Raw genomic sequence first — 18,240 nt, forward strand, 5'->3', positions numbered from 1 at the left:
ATAAGCCTGCTAATATATATATGGTGATATTTATTTAAAGAGAAGTATAGGCAATTTGAAAACCAAATTTGTATATAAAAATTTAGTAAGTAAAGTGATTGAACTACCAACAGTCAAATTTTTGAAATGGGAAGAACTGTTGATTTTTGATACAACAGAATGGTCCGAATATTTCATGATAATCAAAAAATCCTTTAAAGATGTTTATTTAAGAACCTTTCAATACAAATGATTGCATAGAATCATAGAAACTAAAACCTTTTTATACAAAATTAATTTAAAAGACACCAAGATGTGTACATTTTGTGAACTTGGTGAAAAACTATTGAACACATTTTTCGAATGCCCAATAAATTTTCAATTGTGGCAGTCTTTTATAAATGTAGTTAAACTTTTTTTTGGTAAACTTTGTTCTTAATTAAGAGAATGTGTTTCTTGGTTGCAAATATGAAAGTTTATTACTGAATCTGTGAGTCATAATTACAAAGAATTATATATACAAAATGTAAATTAAATGAAACAAAACCAAATATGGTTGGGTTGAAAATAGAATTTCTTGAAAATTATATTGCAGAGAAAAATAGAGTCCAAGTGTTTGAAAATGTTGGTCTCCCTTACATGTAATATCTAAATAATTATTTTTTTCATATAAATGATATTTTTATATATATATATATATTCTGAGCAAACATTTATCATTGAGCTTTTGGACTTTTTTTTGTCTTTTAAATTTGTTTTTATAAATGTAAAATAAGATACATATTGTAGCAAAACAAATGAGTGAAGAGTATTTGTCCTTTATAAGAGAAATTCAGATAGCGAGATAATATTACCAAATAAAACTTACATGTAACCTTAAAAACTATAATTGTAAAAATCAAGTTGTCAGTGATATAAATTGTGTACTGAATTACTTTCTATATGTAACCCCTTGATACCATTGTCAGATGATAGTTTAAGGGTACAACATGTATGTTTAATCCTGACAAAAAAAAGATACAGGTATTGACATTGTATATCCATGAATGTGTATATGTATATAACACTAGTATTTAGTAATTTAGAGATAACAAAATAAATATTAATACCAATGAAAACAATATTCAATGATCTAATTACATGCAGTGTTGAATTGGTAAAAAGTCCATATGATTTAAGTTTTACAACATGTTGTCTGATTTTGAAAGGATGTTAATTATAATGTTATACTCTCTGTCCAGATGTGGTCCTTTAATTGAGTGTGCCTCAGTTTGACAAAATTGGCCGAAAACTGGACGAGTACAAGTCGAATAAAAGTACTGTTTCAGACTGGTCGAGTAATTGTTCATACTTTTGTCAATGGCAAAGGTAAGGTTCAAGTAGAAATCAGTGCATTCGAGAAGGGTTTAAATTTGGGTCGAGTAATATCAAGTCATATTCAGATCAAATCAGACTTGTCGAGTAAAAATCCGTACAGTCGAGTACAGATATTGGCCATTTCAGACTTTTAATTGTTTTGTAGTGACCACCTTGTCACATCTTGTTTGTGTGTTTGTTAGATACCTTTTTCTGCTTTGTATCGATCTGACTGAGATGTAGTATGATTGGCAATGAAACACCTCTCCACAAGAGACCAAAATGACACAAGAGTTAACAATCATAGGTAACCGTACGGCCTTCAACAAAGAGCAAAGCCCATATCGCATAGTCGGCTATAAAAGGCCCCGAAATGACAATGTAAAACAATTCAAACGAGCAAACTAACGGCCTTCTTTTATTTATGTAGTGTGTTCTTATATTTTTCTATATCATCACTGTCCCAGATTAGGGAAAGGGTTAAGCTATCACAAACATTTTTAATCCCCCTTTATGTCTGTATGTCCTAATGCAGGAGCCTGTAACTCAGTGGTTGCCGTTGAATAAGGACTGTTATATTTGTTTTTCGTAATTTGTTTTGTTATAAATTAGGCTTTCAATTTTCACAATTGCATTGATTCATATTTTCATGTCGATTTTTTATCGCCGACTATACGGCATGGGTCTTTCTCATTAAGGAAAGTCGTTGTGTTGGCTTTTATTGCTTAAATCCACTTTATCTGAACTTTGATGGATAGTTGTCTCTGAACAATCATATCACACCATTTTTTTTAAAGCTATATAAAGGAGATGTATTTTCTCAGAAATGGATCACAAGAATATGTGTCCATAAGACAACAATTCCGGACACACCATGACATTTTTATGTTCGGTGAGTCTCGAAATCTTGTTCATAAACCTCTTGTTGTATAAATTGCAAGTTTATATCACGAGATGTGTACTAACTTTCAAGTTAATGTGAAGAGTGCCTTAAGTTGCAATTAAATACAAATATTTTTGTTTACCGAAAATTTAATCTTGCGCCTACGAATGTCAAAACAACATTTTTACGAAATAATTTTGACAAAATTATTCAAGCGTTCGATTTGCTCGATCTACTTACATTCAAATCAGCACCGCAGGATGGTTTGGGAAAAACTTTGGTGATATTTATTCTCCAATCTAATGTCTTGTCTTTTACTATGGACTTTTCAATAATATCTGTATCATGTGGTTCATCTGAAATACAATTATGATAAAATGAAACCAAAAGAATATCCAAAACTAAAATGATTAACATATAAGATAGAAAAGATGTACATGAACAAAGTATCTTATATTTTTATTCGAAATGAGTTTTGTAGACAGAAGCTGAAAATTCTGTAGGTGTCTTTTGGTGTTACTATTATATTTGTCTTCTGTTTATAATTATTTAAGCATAAACCATGTCATTGGGTTAACATACACGATGTTTATATAATTTACTTTTAACGGTCGAAATGTAGCAAGTAGCGAATGCAACATGATGTTATAGATACAGTTGCTAAAAAAGATGGTAAGCAGTAAGTTTCATTCAAGAAAAGCCCAGACCCGTATATAAAATATAGTCAAGATCCTTTCGAGTTTATTGAAAACTCTCTGTGAAATGAACGAAACTTGCTTGACGCAACAGTTATGCAATAAGTTACAGGCCTTGATAATAGGAAACACATCTATATTTTAGATGAACAAAATAATCTAAAGGACATTCATAGTATGCCATCTGCAGATCAAAACCTGCTATCACAAGAACCTTCTTACTTGCAAATACTTCGTCATTTTTTTAAATTTTAAAGTAATGGGACATGCAAGGACCAAAACAAACAGGATTTTTAGTATTAACAGCTAATATTGAAAATAACTAGGGTCATCCTGAGAAAGAACTTGTTGCTTCTTTGGCTTCTTGGTATTCGAAAAACTAGATTTCGTTAGTTGATTTGTAGCACAGAATATGATGTAGTGCGAAATGTATATGAACACCTTGTAAATCAAAGGAGGGTTGGGATCCCGTTAACATGTTTAACCCCGCCACATTCTGTATGTATGAGCCTGTTCAAAGTCAGGAGCCTGTATTTCAGTGATGGTCGTTTGTTGCTGTGTGCTGTGCTATATATTTATTTTTAATTGTTTTTTTAACGTGTTCCGTCCCACATGAGTATTTGGACAGTACGCGGTCGGTCCTGACTGTATGCGTATAACCGGTTATATATTCATATGGTCTAAAACGAATTGGACCATTTATGTAATTGGACCATATGGATAAGTTTTAGACAAATATTTATCAAAATATTTAATTTCATTTACCAATTAATATTAATAAAATTAGATGAATAAAGTAAAACATATCATCAATCCTACATAATAGACGGGCCAGATCATATCAACAACTGGTATTATTAAAGTAACCAAGCTATCTTATGAAAAAAGACGATGTGGTCTGCTTGCCAATGAGACAACTCTCCACAAAACACCAAAATGACACAGAAATTAACAACTATAGGTCTCCCTAGGGCCTTCAACAATGAGCAAAGCCCCTACCGTATAGTCAGCTATAAAAGGTCCTCAAATGACAATGTTAAACAATTCAAACGAGAAAACTAACTGCCTTATTCATTAAAGAAATTAACCAAAAACAAATATGTAACACATAAACAAACGACAACCACTGAATTACAGGCTACTGACTTGGAACAGGCACATACATACTGTACATAATGTGGCTTGGTTAAACATGTTAGCGGGATCCCAACCCTCCCCTTACCTGGGACAGTGTTATACAGTACAACTAAAGAACGAACTATAAAATCAGTTGAAAAAGTCTTAACTCATCCGATGGACAAAAACATAGTCATACGGTCAAAACATTACCAATTATAAACGATAAATTGTCTCATTTGTCATAATTTTTGTATAGTGATACCCGTTTGAAACTGAAATATACTAATCTACTTATAAACAATCATTTATAGTATGTTTCCTTAGATAAAGTATATTTAATATAATATTTTATTATTATTAAATGCAAAATTATCCTTAAGGTAGGTTTTTTTTTATATTAATTTATCATTTAAATGAAGTTTTGACATGTTTGTACTGACTATTAACTTTAATTCTTAGCAATACATAATCAAGTATGGTACTAAAGGAATACATTTTATACTTTACAATACCCACAACCTGTCGATAAAATTTCCTATACAAATTGTACATATAAGTGTTCAAGAAGAAAACTTACAGTTTTAATCATCTTATCGCAGTTTCAGATAGTTCATTAAGCAGTATCACCTTATTTTGTATTAAAGAGCTTGTAGCGCTCCTACTCAGAATTTGTAAAACGTCACCAGCGTCTGAGCAGAAAGTTGACGAACCAGGGGTATATCAAAGAATGTCTCATCCTTTTTCTAAAACAAAAAAGGTTCCTTGGAAGGTACCAAGACCTTGTCGATGAATATTCCGTATTAACTCAAAAATAATACATGATCGTCTTGGTGTATAATTTTTGCGTACTGACGTTGTTTATTATCTTGATGACGTGTTATATTGTACTATTAGTATACCTTACATTCATTACAAGTAAATTCTATTGGATAACAACATATCACATGACATGGGATAATTCGGTTAATTTTCATTTAATTGCAAGGGAGGACGAATTACCCTTAAAATTTACACCAACGGTGAATAACCCTATTATTCACCGGCGAATAACCTTTTTAGTGTCTAGATTTGCACTCGAGTTACCTCCTATGAAAATGACGGCACAGACGTAAATAAACAAGATGGCAGCGTTCACGTTACACTGACAGCCCATCGAGAGACGAGGAAATAAGGCTTTGGAAATGAATAGAGTGCCAGCAGCCGATGTTATCTCCTATAAACGGTCCTTTTCAGGGCCATCAATATCTTACAAAAAGATTCTACCTTTGTTGTACATCCGAGAAATTCTAGAACACAAACATGACAAATGTATTTTCCTGAGCTATTTTCAAACCTCAGCCTGAGCTTTTTTCAAACCTGGTTTTTGTTAAAAAATATAGTGTTCAAAATGCCCTTCTATCGTTAATTCGGTATAATAAAACAATTGTGGCCCCTTAGAATCGATGAATATTCAAAATTTTAAACCCTAAAAAGTTATTTCACTTCCGTCTGCGAAACTATTATTTTTCTTTATTAATATAACTTTTACTGTTTGGTTCTGGTTTTGATGATATCCATTTGACGTGGCCCGGTACTTACAAATGTATGCATCCTGTCAATATGTTGTTTGTATTATCTTTCATTTTTGCTGGTGTGCTTTGTCCGTGTAACTTATTGTGTTTCTATGACATATATGACATTACTCTGTACTTTAAACATCTCGCCATTATGTTATTGCTCTATTACACTTTTTGCATACTTTAAACGACACAATTATTTTATATCTCTACCTATGTGACGTTTACATTCTGACGACAAACGCGCGACACCAGAGTTGATGCTAATCTAGGCATTTTGTAAGAGGACTTTAAAAACTTCAATCCTCTTCAGGTTTATTTTTAAATAGACTTGAATAAAATACAAAATTAAGTAAGCAATGCATGTGCTTCTTTCTTAGATATTTGTTTATTTTTGTTCTGATTTAGGTTGTGACGCGATGATGACTGCTATACTCCTATTTTGATAATTTTACCTTTTATGTCTATTTTGTTCACGCATCTATATAATGGAATTTGAAGCAACTTTCATACACGTGAAAGGTTGAGCGCTATAAAATCAGGTTCATAAGAAAACGCCTGTACCAAGTCAGGAATATGACAGCTGTTGTCATTTCGTTTGATGTGTTTTATCTTTTGATTTTGCCATTTGATTAGAGACTTTTCATTTTGAATTTTCCTCGGAGTTCAGTATGAAGTTGTGTGGAAGTGTATTTTACAAAATCAAAAAGTCATGACTGTCAACCATAATTGAAGGGATCACCAGAGGCGTGTAAGGTATCCAAGCCACAAAAAGGCAAGATATTCGACAAAAAAATTAATATAAAGAGTTTAGATACTCCACATATTATATATTCCATAATACTCAATAATAATACCAGTCTACTAGATTATCTATATAATTTTGATATATTTTAGTTAATAATACATAGATTTTACTTACAAATGAATCTCTTTCCGTCAAGTGTTAAATTTTGTCGCATCCGTGATACACCATAGGTGCATGTATAATCACAGTTGACGTCAAACTCCGAAAAATTGTGAATCATCAATGTGTACAGACAGCTTGATTGTTTCATCACCTCGTACTTGTTGGAAACAGTACAATTATTGTTATAGCAGAGTGAGCGATGCTCCGGCCCGCCAAACCATTGACGAGTTTTTTTTAAACAGTCGACTGCTGCGTCTGATATATTGCACTCAAGATATGTTATATTTCCAAAAACTGCTGGAAGTTTTGCCTCCCACACAACGTCAACTGTAAGTAAAGATAAAGAAAGACATTATTTTGATACACTCTATGTTTTACTGTATTGTTGAATAATGTTTTTGACATCCCTCCTTTAACAACGAACAGCCTCTTTTTATTGTACGTTTTAATATAATAGGGCAATAATTTCTATAAAAAATATTTCATTGAATGTCCTTTTAATGGCCTTTGTTGTTTAAAAGAAAGACACGGTCAATATCTTAAATTACAAAGGTTACGAATTTGCGGACTTGACAAGTGCCTCAAATGGTAACAGATAAAGATAATGTACAGGTTGTTTCATCTATAGCATATAAACTCTTGAACCCATAATAGTTTTTGGGTCATTTTATGTGTAGAATTTTACTTTGATTATACCTTTTAAACTATTGTGATTGGAACGCTACTGATGAGTCTTATTGTCGTATGTACTAAATGATCATCCTTGTATCATTGGTGTGTTATTTATGCATAACTTTTCCAGGAACAGGAAATAGTTTTACAAATAATCTTACGCATCGTTGTCAGTATAATGGAATTTGATGCGACTGTCATACAAGTGTCTAAAAGGTTTAGCTAGCTATAAAACCATGTTTAATCCACCATTTTCTCCAAAAAAAAACGCATCTACCAAGTCAGGAATATGAGAGTTGTTATCCATTCGTTTGATGTGTTTGAACTTTCCTTTTTGAATTTTCCTCTGAGTTCAATATTTTGGGGATTTAACTTTTTAAGACCAATGTTGATAGTAATTATAACAATATTCAGTATACTTACGATCGACATGATTCGTTGTCTAATATTTTTGGGTAAAACTCATTCCAGAATTTTCATGATAAACGTGACGTCACAAATATTCATTATAGCAACGTAAGAGCATGCGATACAGTAAAATGGGAGTTAATGAAGTTGATTACGTAAAATGTTATTTTCGCGAAGTCAAACTGTAACATATCGGAAAAAAGATGCATTTTAGGTTTTTATTTTAATGATTTAAACTAATTTACATTGAAAACGAGTACAATTTTTTTTACAATGGCATTGGGTTTGAGTACGTATGAAGATTTTCGGTTTAAAGTTTTAAATCTTATAAATATATAGCATAAAATGCCGTTAAAATTAGTTATTTTCAAAAAATTGTTACGCATTCAAAAGACATATTCATGTAAAGAAGGTTTACATGATTTTTTAACAAAAATCCGGTTGTGTTTATTTCAGTGATAAAATAAAAAATTAGGTGTGTCTATCGGAAAAATAGAAAATTTGTGTAAATAAACCGATATTTAAAGTAAAAGTCTAAAAATTTGACATTTGGGCCATTATGACAAAAGTGTGTCAGAAATCAAATTTGATATTCTTCCTCTGTCATAATAACCTTCCATCATTACCGAACAACTGAACAAAGAAATAACACGACGGGTGCCGTATATGGTGCAGGAAATGCTTACCCTTCTTGAGCACCTTATTTCACTCCCGGTTTTCAGTGGAGTTCGTGTTGTTTCTTATTTATTATCTATATCTGTTGAAATAAATGTCATTTGGTTTTGTGCGTCTTTGATTACTCGTTTAAGAGTTTAAGTGTCCAATTTCATCGTAGTTTGGTTTTGTTTTTGTTTAATGTATATTAATTAGTGTTTGAAAATGCAGTTTTTTGTCACACTTTCTTCAAAAGAAAATTAAGAAAAAGGTGTTTGGGTTGAGATTTTGAAGTGTGTTAGGTTTTTAAAAGGTAATTAACTGCAGTTGACTTGTAGATGTTTACATCAACATTGATTAATCTGTGGCAAATAACTGTCTCATTAATAAGCATACAAGATCTCTTTTTTTCTATATTTGATTCAAATAGTATTGAGAATGCTCTTTAAAGGTTTTGTAGGACTATGACAGCAATCTTGCACGTAAAACCCCCATGTGGATTTTGAAATGTTGGCAGGTATGCATATCGGTAATCAATTCAAGATTACAAAAAAAACAGCAAAAATCATATCATTCAACTTAAGTATGGTTGGAATTTGTTCAGGAGTTTCAAAGGAGAAGATTTTTTTTAAGTTCGAAATTGTGGAAACTTGTCTTTAAAGGACAATAACTCCTTCAGGGGTCAATTGACAGTTTTGGTTATAAAAACTTATTTGTAGATCTTACTTTGCTGAAAATTTTTGTTGTTTACAGTTTATCTTTATTATTTATTATAGTCAAGATAATAACCAAAAACTACAAAATTTCCTTAACATTACCAATTTAGTGGCAGCAACCCAACAATGGATTGTTAGATTCTTCTGAAAATTTCAGGGCTGATAGAACTTGACCTAATGAACACTTTTATCCCATGTCAGATTTGCTCTAAATGCTTGGGTTTTTGAGATATAAGCCAAAAACTGCATTTTACCCCTATGTTCTATTTTTAACAATGGCGGCCATGTTTTTTTTAAGAAATAGAAAATAAAGCACAAACTTTATTCTAAATATCCCCCTTCCAAGATTACAACTCTGTATATAACTTTTAACAAAATACCTGCAGAACTTGCGCAAAATGCTGCCAAAAGAAAAATCGAGATGAATTTGAACCGCAAACGGCCTTTGGATACTCCCGAAAAGATATCGTTGATTCTTTTAAAGTCGACATGTTTGATCTTTAAACTGAAATTTAAAAGATCATTACAGCACTGCATCATATGTTCCTTGATCAAGGTAAATAACAAAAGAGTTATTGAAGCACGCAAGACATTTTTTGGCCGGAAATATGGAGGTTTTTGGTGTAAAAAAAAGTGCAAAATATTATATAAACAATCTTTATATTGAGTTGACTTTAATCCTCAATAGACAGAACTGGTCCAATTGTGCAGTTGATGGGATCGTATATCTTTTAAATGCAGTTGATGAAATGGAATATCATCTAATTCATTTTGAAGACCTGATTTTGAAACTCGTGACTATCAAAGTTGCATATACTGACAGAATATTTGTATTCCTCATCTCAGATATGGACTTAAATGCAGTTATTCATCTCATTTCCTCATCAATGAACGTTATTTCAAGATGACATACTTTTTAGGACCCTCGATGTTGACTATTACAGACGCATCTACTAACACAAATGTTCCTGGTTCGATCCCTGTTCCGGCTCTCCCTTGACACCATTTGCGAGTGCGGTCTTGAAAAACGATGATAGTTCGTTGGAATCGGATGCTATCAGTGTTAAGAGAGATAGCCATATCTGTTGCACGTAAAAGACACCATTGTAGATTTCGAAAAAGAGAGAGAATCATGCTAATTCCGCTAAAGGGCAGCACTCGCACCCACAAAGTGGAAAGGGATTAATATAAGTTGTAAAAACTTGTTTCCAATCCACTATGAATAAATATGTTTAAACTAGATAGATGGATTTTAACTGTATGATGGACAGATACAAAACTAAATCCCTTCCCCAACTTCGTTTGACCAAAGATATAAAAATCTCAAAGCAAAAAAATATCAAATTATTCCTCTCAGTAAAGGTTGAGGAACACTAGACATAATGTTTCATTTCTATTCGTTTTTGGTGAAATTTGAAAGTATCAACAAACAGTCATAAAAATAGGAATGTAGCTTTGTATGATATTTAACCATGAATTTTGCTCAAACCAATGCGAAGGGCCAGCTTGAAATAACTGCGAGTTATGAGAAATATTTATCATTATTGAATGCCTCATGTAACTTGAAGATGAAGGACAACAATAAAAACGTTCCATATTTGGGTTTTATCATGTATTGATATTAATATTGTCGCATTTACATTTACTCCATATCCATTTCTTGTTTTCATTGGGTATACGACAGACTCAAAAACTGCTTCATACTACAACTTAAATTCAGAACGCTTCATACAGTATAGCAAATTATTCTCTTCGTAACAACTGAGAAGTACTTGACAAAATATTTAAATATCAATCTGTTTAATTGCAGTAAAATTGCAAAGTATTAACAAACACCAAGTTGATATTTGAGAGGTTTGAAATCACTTTCAGTTACTGAAACATGTTACCGAGATCGTTTACGTTGAAATTAAAGATATCTTTATTTTACAAAATGATGAAAACTGTATATATTATAATCAAAAGAGAATATAAAATGAGAAAATGACGCGGCAAACAATAAATCATTTCACATGTTCCTACGTAAGACAAGACAAGACAAGTTTATTAATACACTCAGGCACATATTGTGTGCAACAAGAGCAGCATTATGTAGTATACAAAATAATAAATTGCTCAATAAATATTACAAATAAAAAATAACGCAAACCTTTTCAGTATCTGTGAAATAAGTTTAGGATAGTACTAGCGTAGAATTAATTTTTCAAGATAGATTATTGATAGAGTTAATGCACTTCGCACTAATTTGTATAGGCCAGGCTTTAAATTACGTATCAGGTTAGTCAGAATTAATTCTATTCCGCTTCAGCATTTCCCGCAGATTTGGTATCGGACGATTCCATGAGTTGAAATCACTGGGTCGGGTCGAATTAATTAATGGACATTTATCCGATAATTTATCGGCTTCAAAAATTTGGCTGTTTCTGTTCGGTATTTCCTTGCGATCCATGTTTTTTGATACTCTGTCATCGTTTGTACTGTACAATTCTCCTTCTATGAAAAGTTTATCTCTTATCAAAACAGCTTTCTTTCGGTCTTTCTTTGCCTGCTTTAAAACAGTATATAAGCTTTTCCTCTTCTTTTCAATTTTTACAGGAAATTGTGCGCGGACAGAAATATTTGTCCCCTTTAATTTGTGACAGTTCCTCATGACTAACTGTTTATGTTTCAAAGATACAAACTTAGACATTATATTTTGTCTTTGCTTTCCGAAACGATGTACAGAAACAAAATTCATATTTTTAACGATTCCGAGTTTTTTGCGGATAAAATCCCTTACAATGTTTTCTGTATCCTCATTTAGCTCGTGCTTTAATCCGGATATAATGATATTGTTAGTCATTGATCTCCATTGTAACTCTTCGACATCGCTCTCCATATTTGACAATCGGTCATTGACGCATTTTATATCGAATGTGTTTTCTTTGTTATCTTTTGCTTCTTCTAGCAATGATATGTTCGACACATTTTCTTTACAGCGATCTATAATTTTATGCACAACCGTACTCATTTAATCTCCTTTTTCTTCGATCATTTTATTTCGGTTCAACACAATATCGCACTTCTGTTCTACGTGTTCAATTCTTGTTATCATTGCGTCTAATTTCCCTCAAATTGCGATATCCTTGAAACTTCCCGCTCAAGCTTTTCACAATTTGTCTGGAGATCTGCCACGACAGCAAGTACAGAGTTTAATATAGAGATAGTTTTGGTATCAAGTTCTTTGTATTCCGACATTATTATTCAAAATATATATAATAAAGTTATTGTTGTTGCAATTGAACGCCGAGAGAACAATGGAGAACAACCAATCGCCACTAACAACCCGACGACGTTAGCAACATTAGCAAATCTCTTTTAGTAAACGAAATATTCAGAATATTTTTCATTATTGTCGTGAAATCGGTGAAGTTGTTGAAAAATTAATTTTACCGTTCGAATAAAATCCTTAAAATCTGTGACTCCAGTCCATTTGTTAAGTTTATATGCTGGCCTAGATCTTGCTAGTTAGAGTTTTTGCAGGAGCAAAAAAGGCATGACTGTCCTTGTCAGTACTTCCAATAAGAACATAGTACCTTGTTAACATTTCTCAAAAAATAACCTGGTTTGGAAAATCCCCAAATACGGGTTACGCATTCTGTGCATAATAAAAAAAAATGGACAATCATTGTAATAAATATTTGGCATCTACTTCTTATATAAAAAATTGATAAAAAAATGTATTTATTTCAATTACCTAAAATCTTTAATTTTCATATACCGCAGAAAATAATAATGTAGATCCGCAGAAACTCATGTAACAATCTCAAACCCATATCATATAATAGATCGGCTTAGTGCCGGCCCATAATAATGTTTAATGTTACCGCTAGTAGGGTGCCCAATCAACAAATTTGATCGATTTGCCTTAACGGAATAACACACGGCTATATGTTATATCATTGGAAAGAGGAGAACAAACCTCATCAAAATATCGTTGTCGTCGTTGTCTGCCGTGGTCACGTTTTTTTTTTAAATCAGGGTCAAAGGTCAAAGCAAAAATTTCAGAAAAATGCACAGTCACATTTAGATAGCTTGTTTCTCCTACATATATGCGTAAGGAGCAAAATAAAAACAACTTATTTATAGAAAAATATCTTTTGTATCTACATTTAGAACTTATTTTATATTTTTATCGCCAAAAATGACTTTAGATTGACTTTTTTGCATATAGGGTGCAAATTTGAAATTTTCAAACAGCTGTCAAATAACAGTGACCTTGACCTATTTCAATTTCTAAATTTGAAATTTTTGTATTCAATTCATTACAAGTAAGATCTAAAGATGTTTTTTAGATCTGAACTTAAATAATTTGTCGAAAATAAAATGTGTTTTGCACGTCTTTTGATAGTACTATGGTGTTCGTCAATTTCTAGGTAAATATCAAATTTCTGTTATGGGTTGTGAAAGAGTATATATAAATGATTTGATTATAAATTTATTTAACATTAACGTCAAAATTGGTTGAATATAAAGCTTTGTGTTTAGCTTTGCTAAGATGCAGTTTTTTCCTCTATTCATTAACATTTGATAAATATAGAGTTATTTCGGAATGAAAATTGCATAATTTTTAATGATACTTATAAAATACAGAAATTACCGATTATTTAACAAAAAACAATTTGTGTTTATCTTTTATTTCTTTTATTTCTTTCGAAAAAAAAATACAGACACAAATCTGAATTTTGAGCAAATATATAAAATTTCGACCTCATTTTACTCAAAACGTAGCTCATGAAGGTATATTTTTTATTACATATTTGATTTAATCAGGTAAAAAATAGCCTATATGCAAATTTTCAGCAACTTGTAAATACAGGTTCAAAACTGTATTGTATGCCCTTAAAACATGTGCGAAATAGAAGTTGATTCAGCTTTAAAATAACTGCAGATGTGTCTGCTAGTGTAAGATTTATATACAAGAATGGTGGTACAATATTTTGTAATCATCAGTACGAAGATGGTCTAGGTCTGAAGCATCATACAATATACTAAATATACCTGACCTTTCCGTGCTCCCAGAGCCTCGATAAAGCTTTTGTTTGTGCTAATTCCTCGTATATTAATAAGCAATTCAGTAGAAGAATTCGCACATATAACACACTTATTTCATTGCTACTTCGTTATTAGTGCTTGATGGACATAGTTTAACAGGACTGTGAATGTGTGCCATATTCCGGGTCTGAAACGTGACCGAAGGATTTGATTTGTATATTACAATTATAAAAAAACTATCAATTAAAAAAGACTTATTAAAGTAATAAAACCAACAAAAAAATATTTCCTAAAACAAAACAACGGTCTTCAAACTAACTAGAGTATTCAAAACATACAAATCGACCATACAAGAAGCAAAAAAGAGAAATGAAATTAGGCCCAAGACCACAATTAATGACCCCGCTTTTCGTTGTTCACGAATATAGTTCCCTTTAATTATAGTGTATTTTTTCTTTATTTTTTTTCTTTCCCTTTCTCATTCATTTCTTAGCTTTTCTGGGGGTGGAAATGTAAGAAGAGAGCTGAAATAAACTTTTAGATGTTTTATTTTAACTGATCTTAATAAGGAAAGAGTGATTAGGTCAGGTGCAAAAAGGTAATATTTACACTTCTCGGATCATCTCTTGACTTGCCTATAGGGGTATGGATGTGTATTGGCCAAATTTGTATGATGTAAACATGCAATTTTTCTGAAAATTGCATATATTTTTGGACTTGTACTGTACATTACACACAAAAAAAATTAGACAAAAAGAATAGGCAAAACTTTTTTAATGCGAAAAAATGTCATAAAGAAATGATAGAGGAATTAATTGTGGTCTCGGGCCGTTAGTGACAATTGTCCTAGTTAATGACCTGATAGTGTAAGCTACAAAACGATTAACGGCAGGAGAAAAGGCGTGTTCGAATCAAGGCAGAATTATCACTAAATGTTTGTTTTAAATTGCTATTTTCTTCTCTCCGATAAACATTACACGAAAGATATTTGGCACACATATGAACCATGTCTTATTGATGTAATCAGAGTAAAAATCCCATGAAAGAAACACTCTATAAATTTCCTTTCGTTCAAAACGTGTTAAATTTCAGCTAAAAAAAAATAGTCTTACTAAAATCATGAAATACTTATACTTAAATTATATAAATCTTTTCAGCTTTCGTTATATAATAAATTTAATTTTTAAGCTGAATAATAAGTATCATTTGAACAAGTAACACAGAAAGCAATAATTTTATTTTTCGTGTTAAAGATGGCCTGTATACGGAGGTATTTTTGGGTACCCTAAGAAAACACAAAATTTTGAAAAAAACGTGACCATGGTAGCTTACGACGACATTCATGATTGGAAAATATAATGATTTTCCAATAGTTTGCATATAAATATAGACGTGTGTTATCCGTTAACTTAAACTCGTTAACTAGATGTCTTTTTCGATACTGGGCACCCTACTACGCGACATATTTCCAAATATAAAAGTAATGGTACTTATAAATACCTATATTCACTGGGGTTAAGCTGGTGACCGTAACTTCATTCACAGTTATCCCAAGATGTCGGATGAAAAATTAGGTCAGTCTCTGTATTGTCTGTTTAAGTGTTTCTATGTCAGTTTCTTTACAAGGCATACATTGGTAAAGTTATAACAGATTCACACGAAAATAACAAATTACCACCGAAAAATGTGACACTATACAAATCCTTGATTTGCAGCACGTCTTATTTTCTTATACCTATAGAATAATACTTTCTTACAAATACGTTTTAAACAAATACGATTAATTATTTGATTTAAAAAAGATAAAACAAATACGGATATTTCTTAGAATTGACGGTCATCCTTTAAAAGTTACGGTCATCCTTTATAAATTACGGTCATTCTTTACAAAATATGGTCATCTGTTTACCATTCACGGTCATCCTGGTTATATGTTACGATCATCTAGAAAATATTTTAAAGGTGATTTACTGTAATCTTATCGATGTTTTCAAATAAAATTTCCTGTTTCATACACATTTCTCGGTAGTAATTTGTTATTTCCCTGTGAATATTTTATTATTTACATCGTACCAATGTATGCTTTGTAAAGACAATGATATAGAAACACTTTAACAGACAATACAGATACTGACCTAATTTTTCAGCCGACATCTTGGGATGACCGTGAATGCAGTTACGGTCATCAACTTTACCCCAGTGTATATTACAACTTTTAACTTTTAGCAAAGATATTCATTCTATATAACCGAATTGTACTTTACCTGGTTTGCTTTCGTCTTTTAGCACGTTTCATCGTCAATTTAGTTTATAGTTTCCCAAACACTTGGTCAAACTGACTACAAAATATAATAACAACGTATTTTTATCGATGAAAAAAGCTTTTTCTCATTCAGGAACTATATACCATGAGCATTTTTTTTTATTAACAGTAAATTTACAGATTAAAATTCATTTCAAGGTATTCCACATGGAATTTCTTTGTAATTTTAAGAAAACTACCTGCGGTTTACTCAAAGTTACTATTGGTTCAATCATAGGTTTCATCATACTGATTATAAAAATATATGGTTTCAACATTCTTTTAACTGAAATAACGGAGCCAATTTGATACTTCCTGTCTCATATGGACTTAGGCCGAGTTCACTTGAAACTTTAGAGTTGACTTCAGAGTTTCAAGAGTAACACGTGAACACACTTGAGATGATATTCGGAACAACTGTTACTTACACCAGGGTAATGTCATAACAAAGCAAAAATCTAAATGGTCATTCAAGGATAAATCGAGTTTCACACTGGCTCGGTGAGGGTTGGAACCAGGGTAAGATGGGGTTCAAGAAAACTCGGATTGTTGAAACCCGAGTAAAGTTAACTCGACAGGTTTAAAGGAACTCGGCCTTTAAGACACTGTTTCCGAAAAAAATATGGTTTCTTTATACTTTAACTTAAATTAAGGAAGATACACTGCAACTTCCGGTTTAAAAAATATCACTTCCGGTACCATCTAATTGGTTCCTAAACACTGATTTGAAAAAAAATGTATATTGGTATTTTTGAATTAAATCAGTGCAGAAAAAGCTACTTCCGTTTTACTTAAGGTCACTCACGACTTACCCTTTCAAGCTCACATGCATACTATCTCAGTGTAGAAGATTCCATGGCTTTATCATGAATGAAAAGGAATAACTTTGTTTATAGGTGAACTATTTGGGTAGTGTTTGGTATCAAATCAAAGCTAGGAGATCACTGTACAACACTTCTTTAGAGATTCTTTAAAATAATAAAAAAAAAAAGTATTTACAATTATTATAGTAGGGCATACCGGATAGAGGGTTATTTTCGCGGGTGTAACATTTCGCGATTTACATTGAATAAGGTATACTAAATAAATTGGCGGTTTTAATTTTGGCGGATTCAAAACTTATATCAATACCTTTGTATGTGCATTTTTAAATTGGCTGAATTTATTTTGGCGATTTGGTTCTATCCGCGAAAATTTACATCCCGCAAAAATAGCCCGCTATACGATATTTGGCCTGTTGTTCAGATCAGAATTACCTGTTTTGTACTATCTAACTTTTGGGAACCAGTACGCTCTATTATGCAATGAAAGTTATGTTGAATTTTTCAGCACAAGTCAGAATAAAGCATAATTTTGACATGAATTGATTGACACTTTATTTGAACTCCAAAAAGAAGCCATTAATACTTTAAATTGCAGAATTTAACATAGACAGCAATTGGCTTCGAATAAGGGGTTTTATTTCACAAAGCAAGGACTTTCAATTGCTCTTTTGAATTTTTAATCTTTTTTCTTAAACATTTTGAAATATATTATGTTTTCGGGGAAAAGCCATAAAAGCCCAAACACACCAAAATACAAATACAAAACATAACATAACATTGACCTTTGACCTTACTGATTTTCATTTTGGTGTACTATGAGCCTCGAATCAAAATGCCGTAGGTCCCTATTACTTTTTATTACATTTCAGTTATATCAAATATAGAGAAGGAAATAACTAACATATGGAGTCTTCAAATTTTTGTACTGGTGGATGAAACGATCAATTTGGTCAATGATTTGGTTGGTTTCCTTCACGGTTGCGAAGGAGAAGCTATAAAAAAGACTGTTTGATGATAACTTTTACAGATGAAAGTGTTCGATTAACCGATGTAATTTTTAAAAGTGAATAAACTGTTCAATATCATATACCAAGAATCCAAGGAACTTTTTGTGAAACAAAATCTGCCTTCA

General features: G+C 31.7%; 1 protein-coding gene across 1 annotated transcript in view; it reads right to left on the reverse strand.

Moving 5' to 3' along the window:
* LOC139516505 (uncharacterized) overlaps positions 1-16,322 on the reverse strand; it is a 48,589-nt gene extending 32,267 nt beyond the window's left edge. Inside the window, exons 1-4 of the mRNA XM_071306658.1 lie at positions 16,247-16,322; positions 9,329-9,453; positions 6,511-6,825; positions 2,459-2,574 (exon numbers count right to left, since the gene is read on the reverse strand). Coding sequence (XP_071162759.1) covers positions 2,459-2,574; positions 6,511-6,825; positions 9,329-9,453; positions 16,247-16,278 — 588 coding nt within the window. The 5' untranslated portion in view covers positions 16,279-16,322. The remainder of the gene's footprint in view (positions 1-2,458; positions 2,575-6,510; positions 6,826-9,328; positions 9,454-16,246) is intronic.
* Positions 16,323-18,240: the final 1,918 nt, after the last annotated feature.

The sequence above is a fragment of the Mytilus edulis genome, chromosome 3, assembly GCF_963676685.1.
Source record: "Mytilus edulis chromosome 3, xbMytEdul2.2, whole genome shotgun sequence".
Lineage (NCBI taxonomy): Eukaryota > Metazoa > Mollusca > Bivalvia > Mytilida > Mytilidae > Mytilus > Mytilus edulis.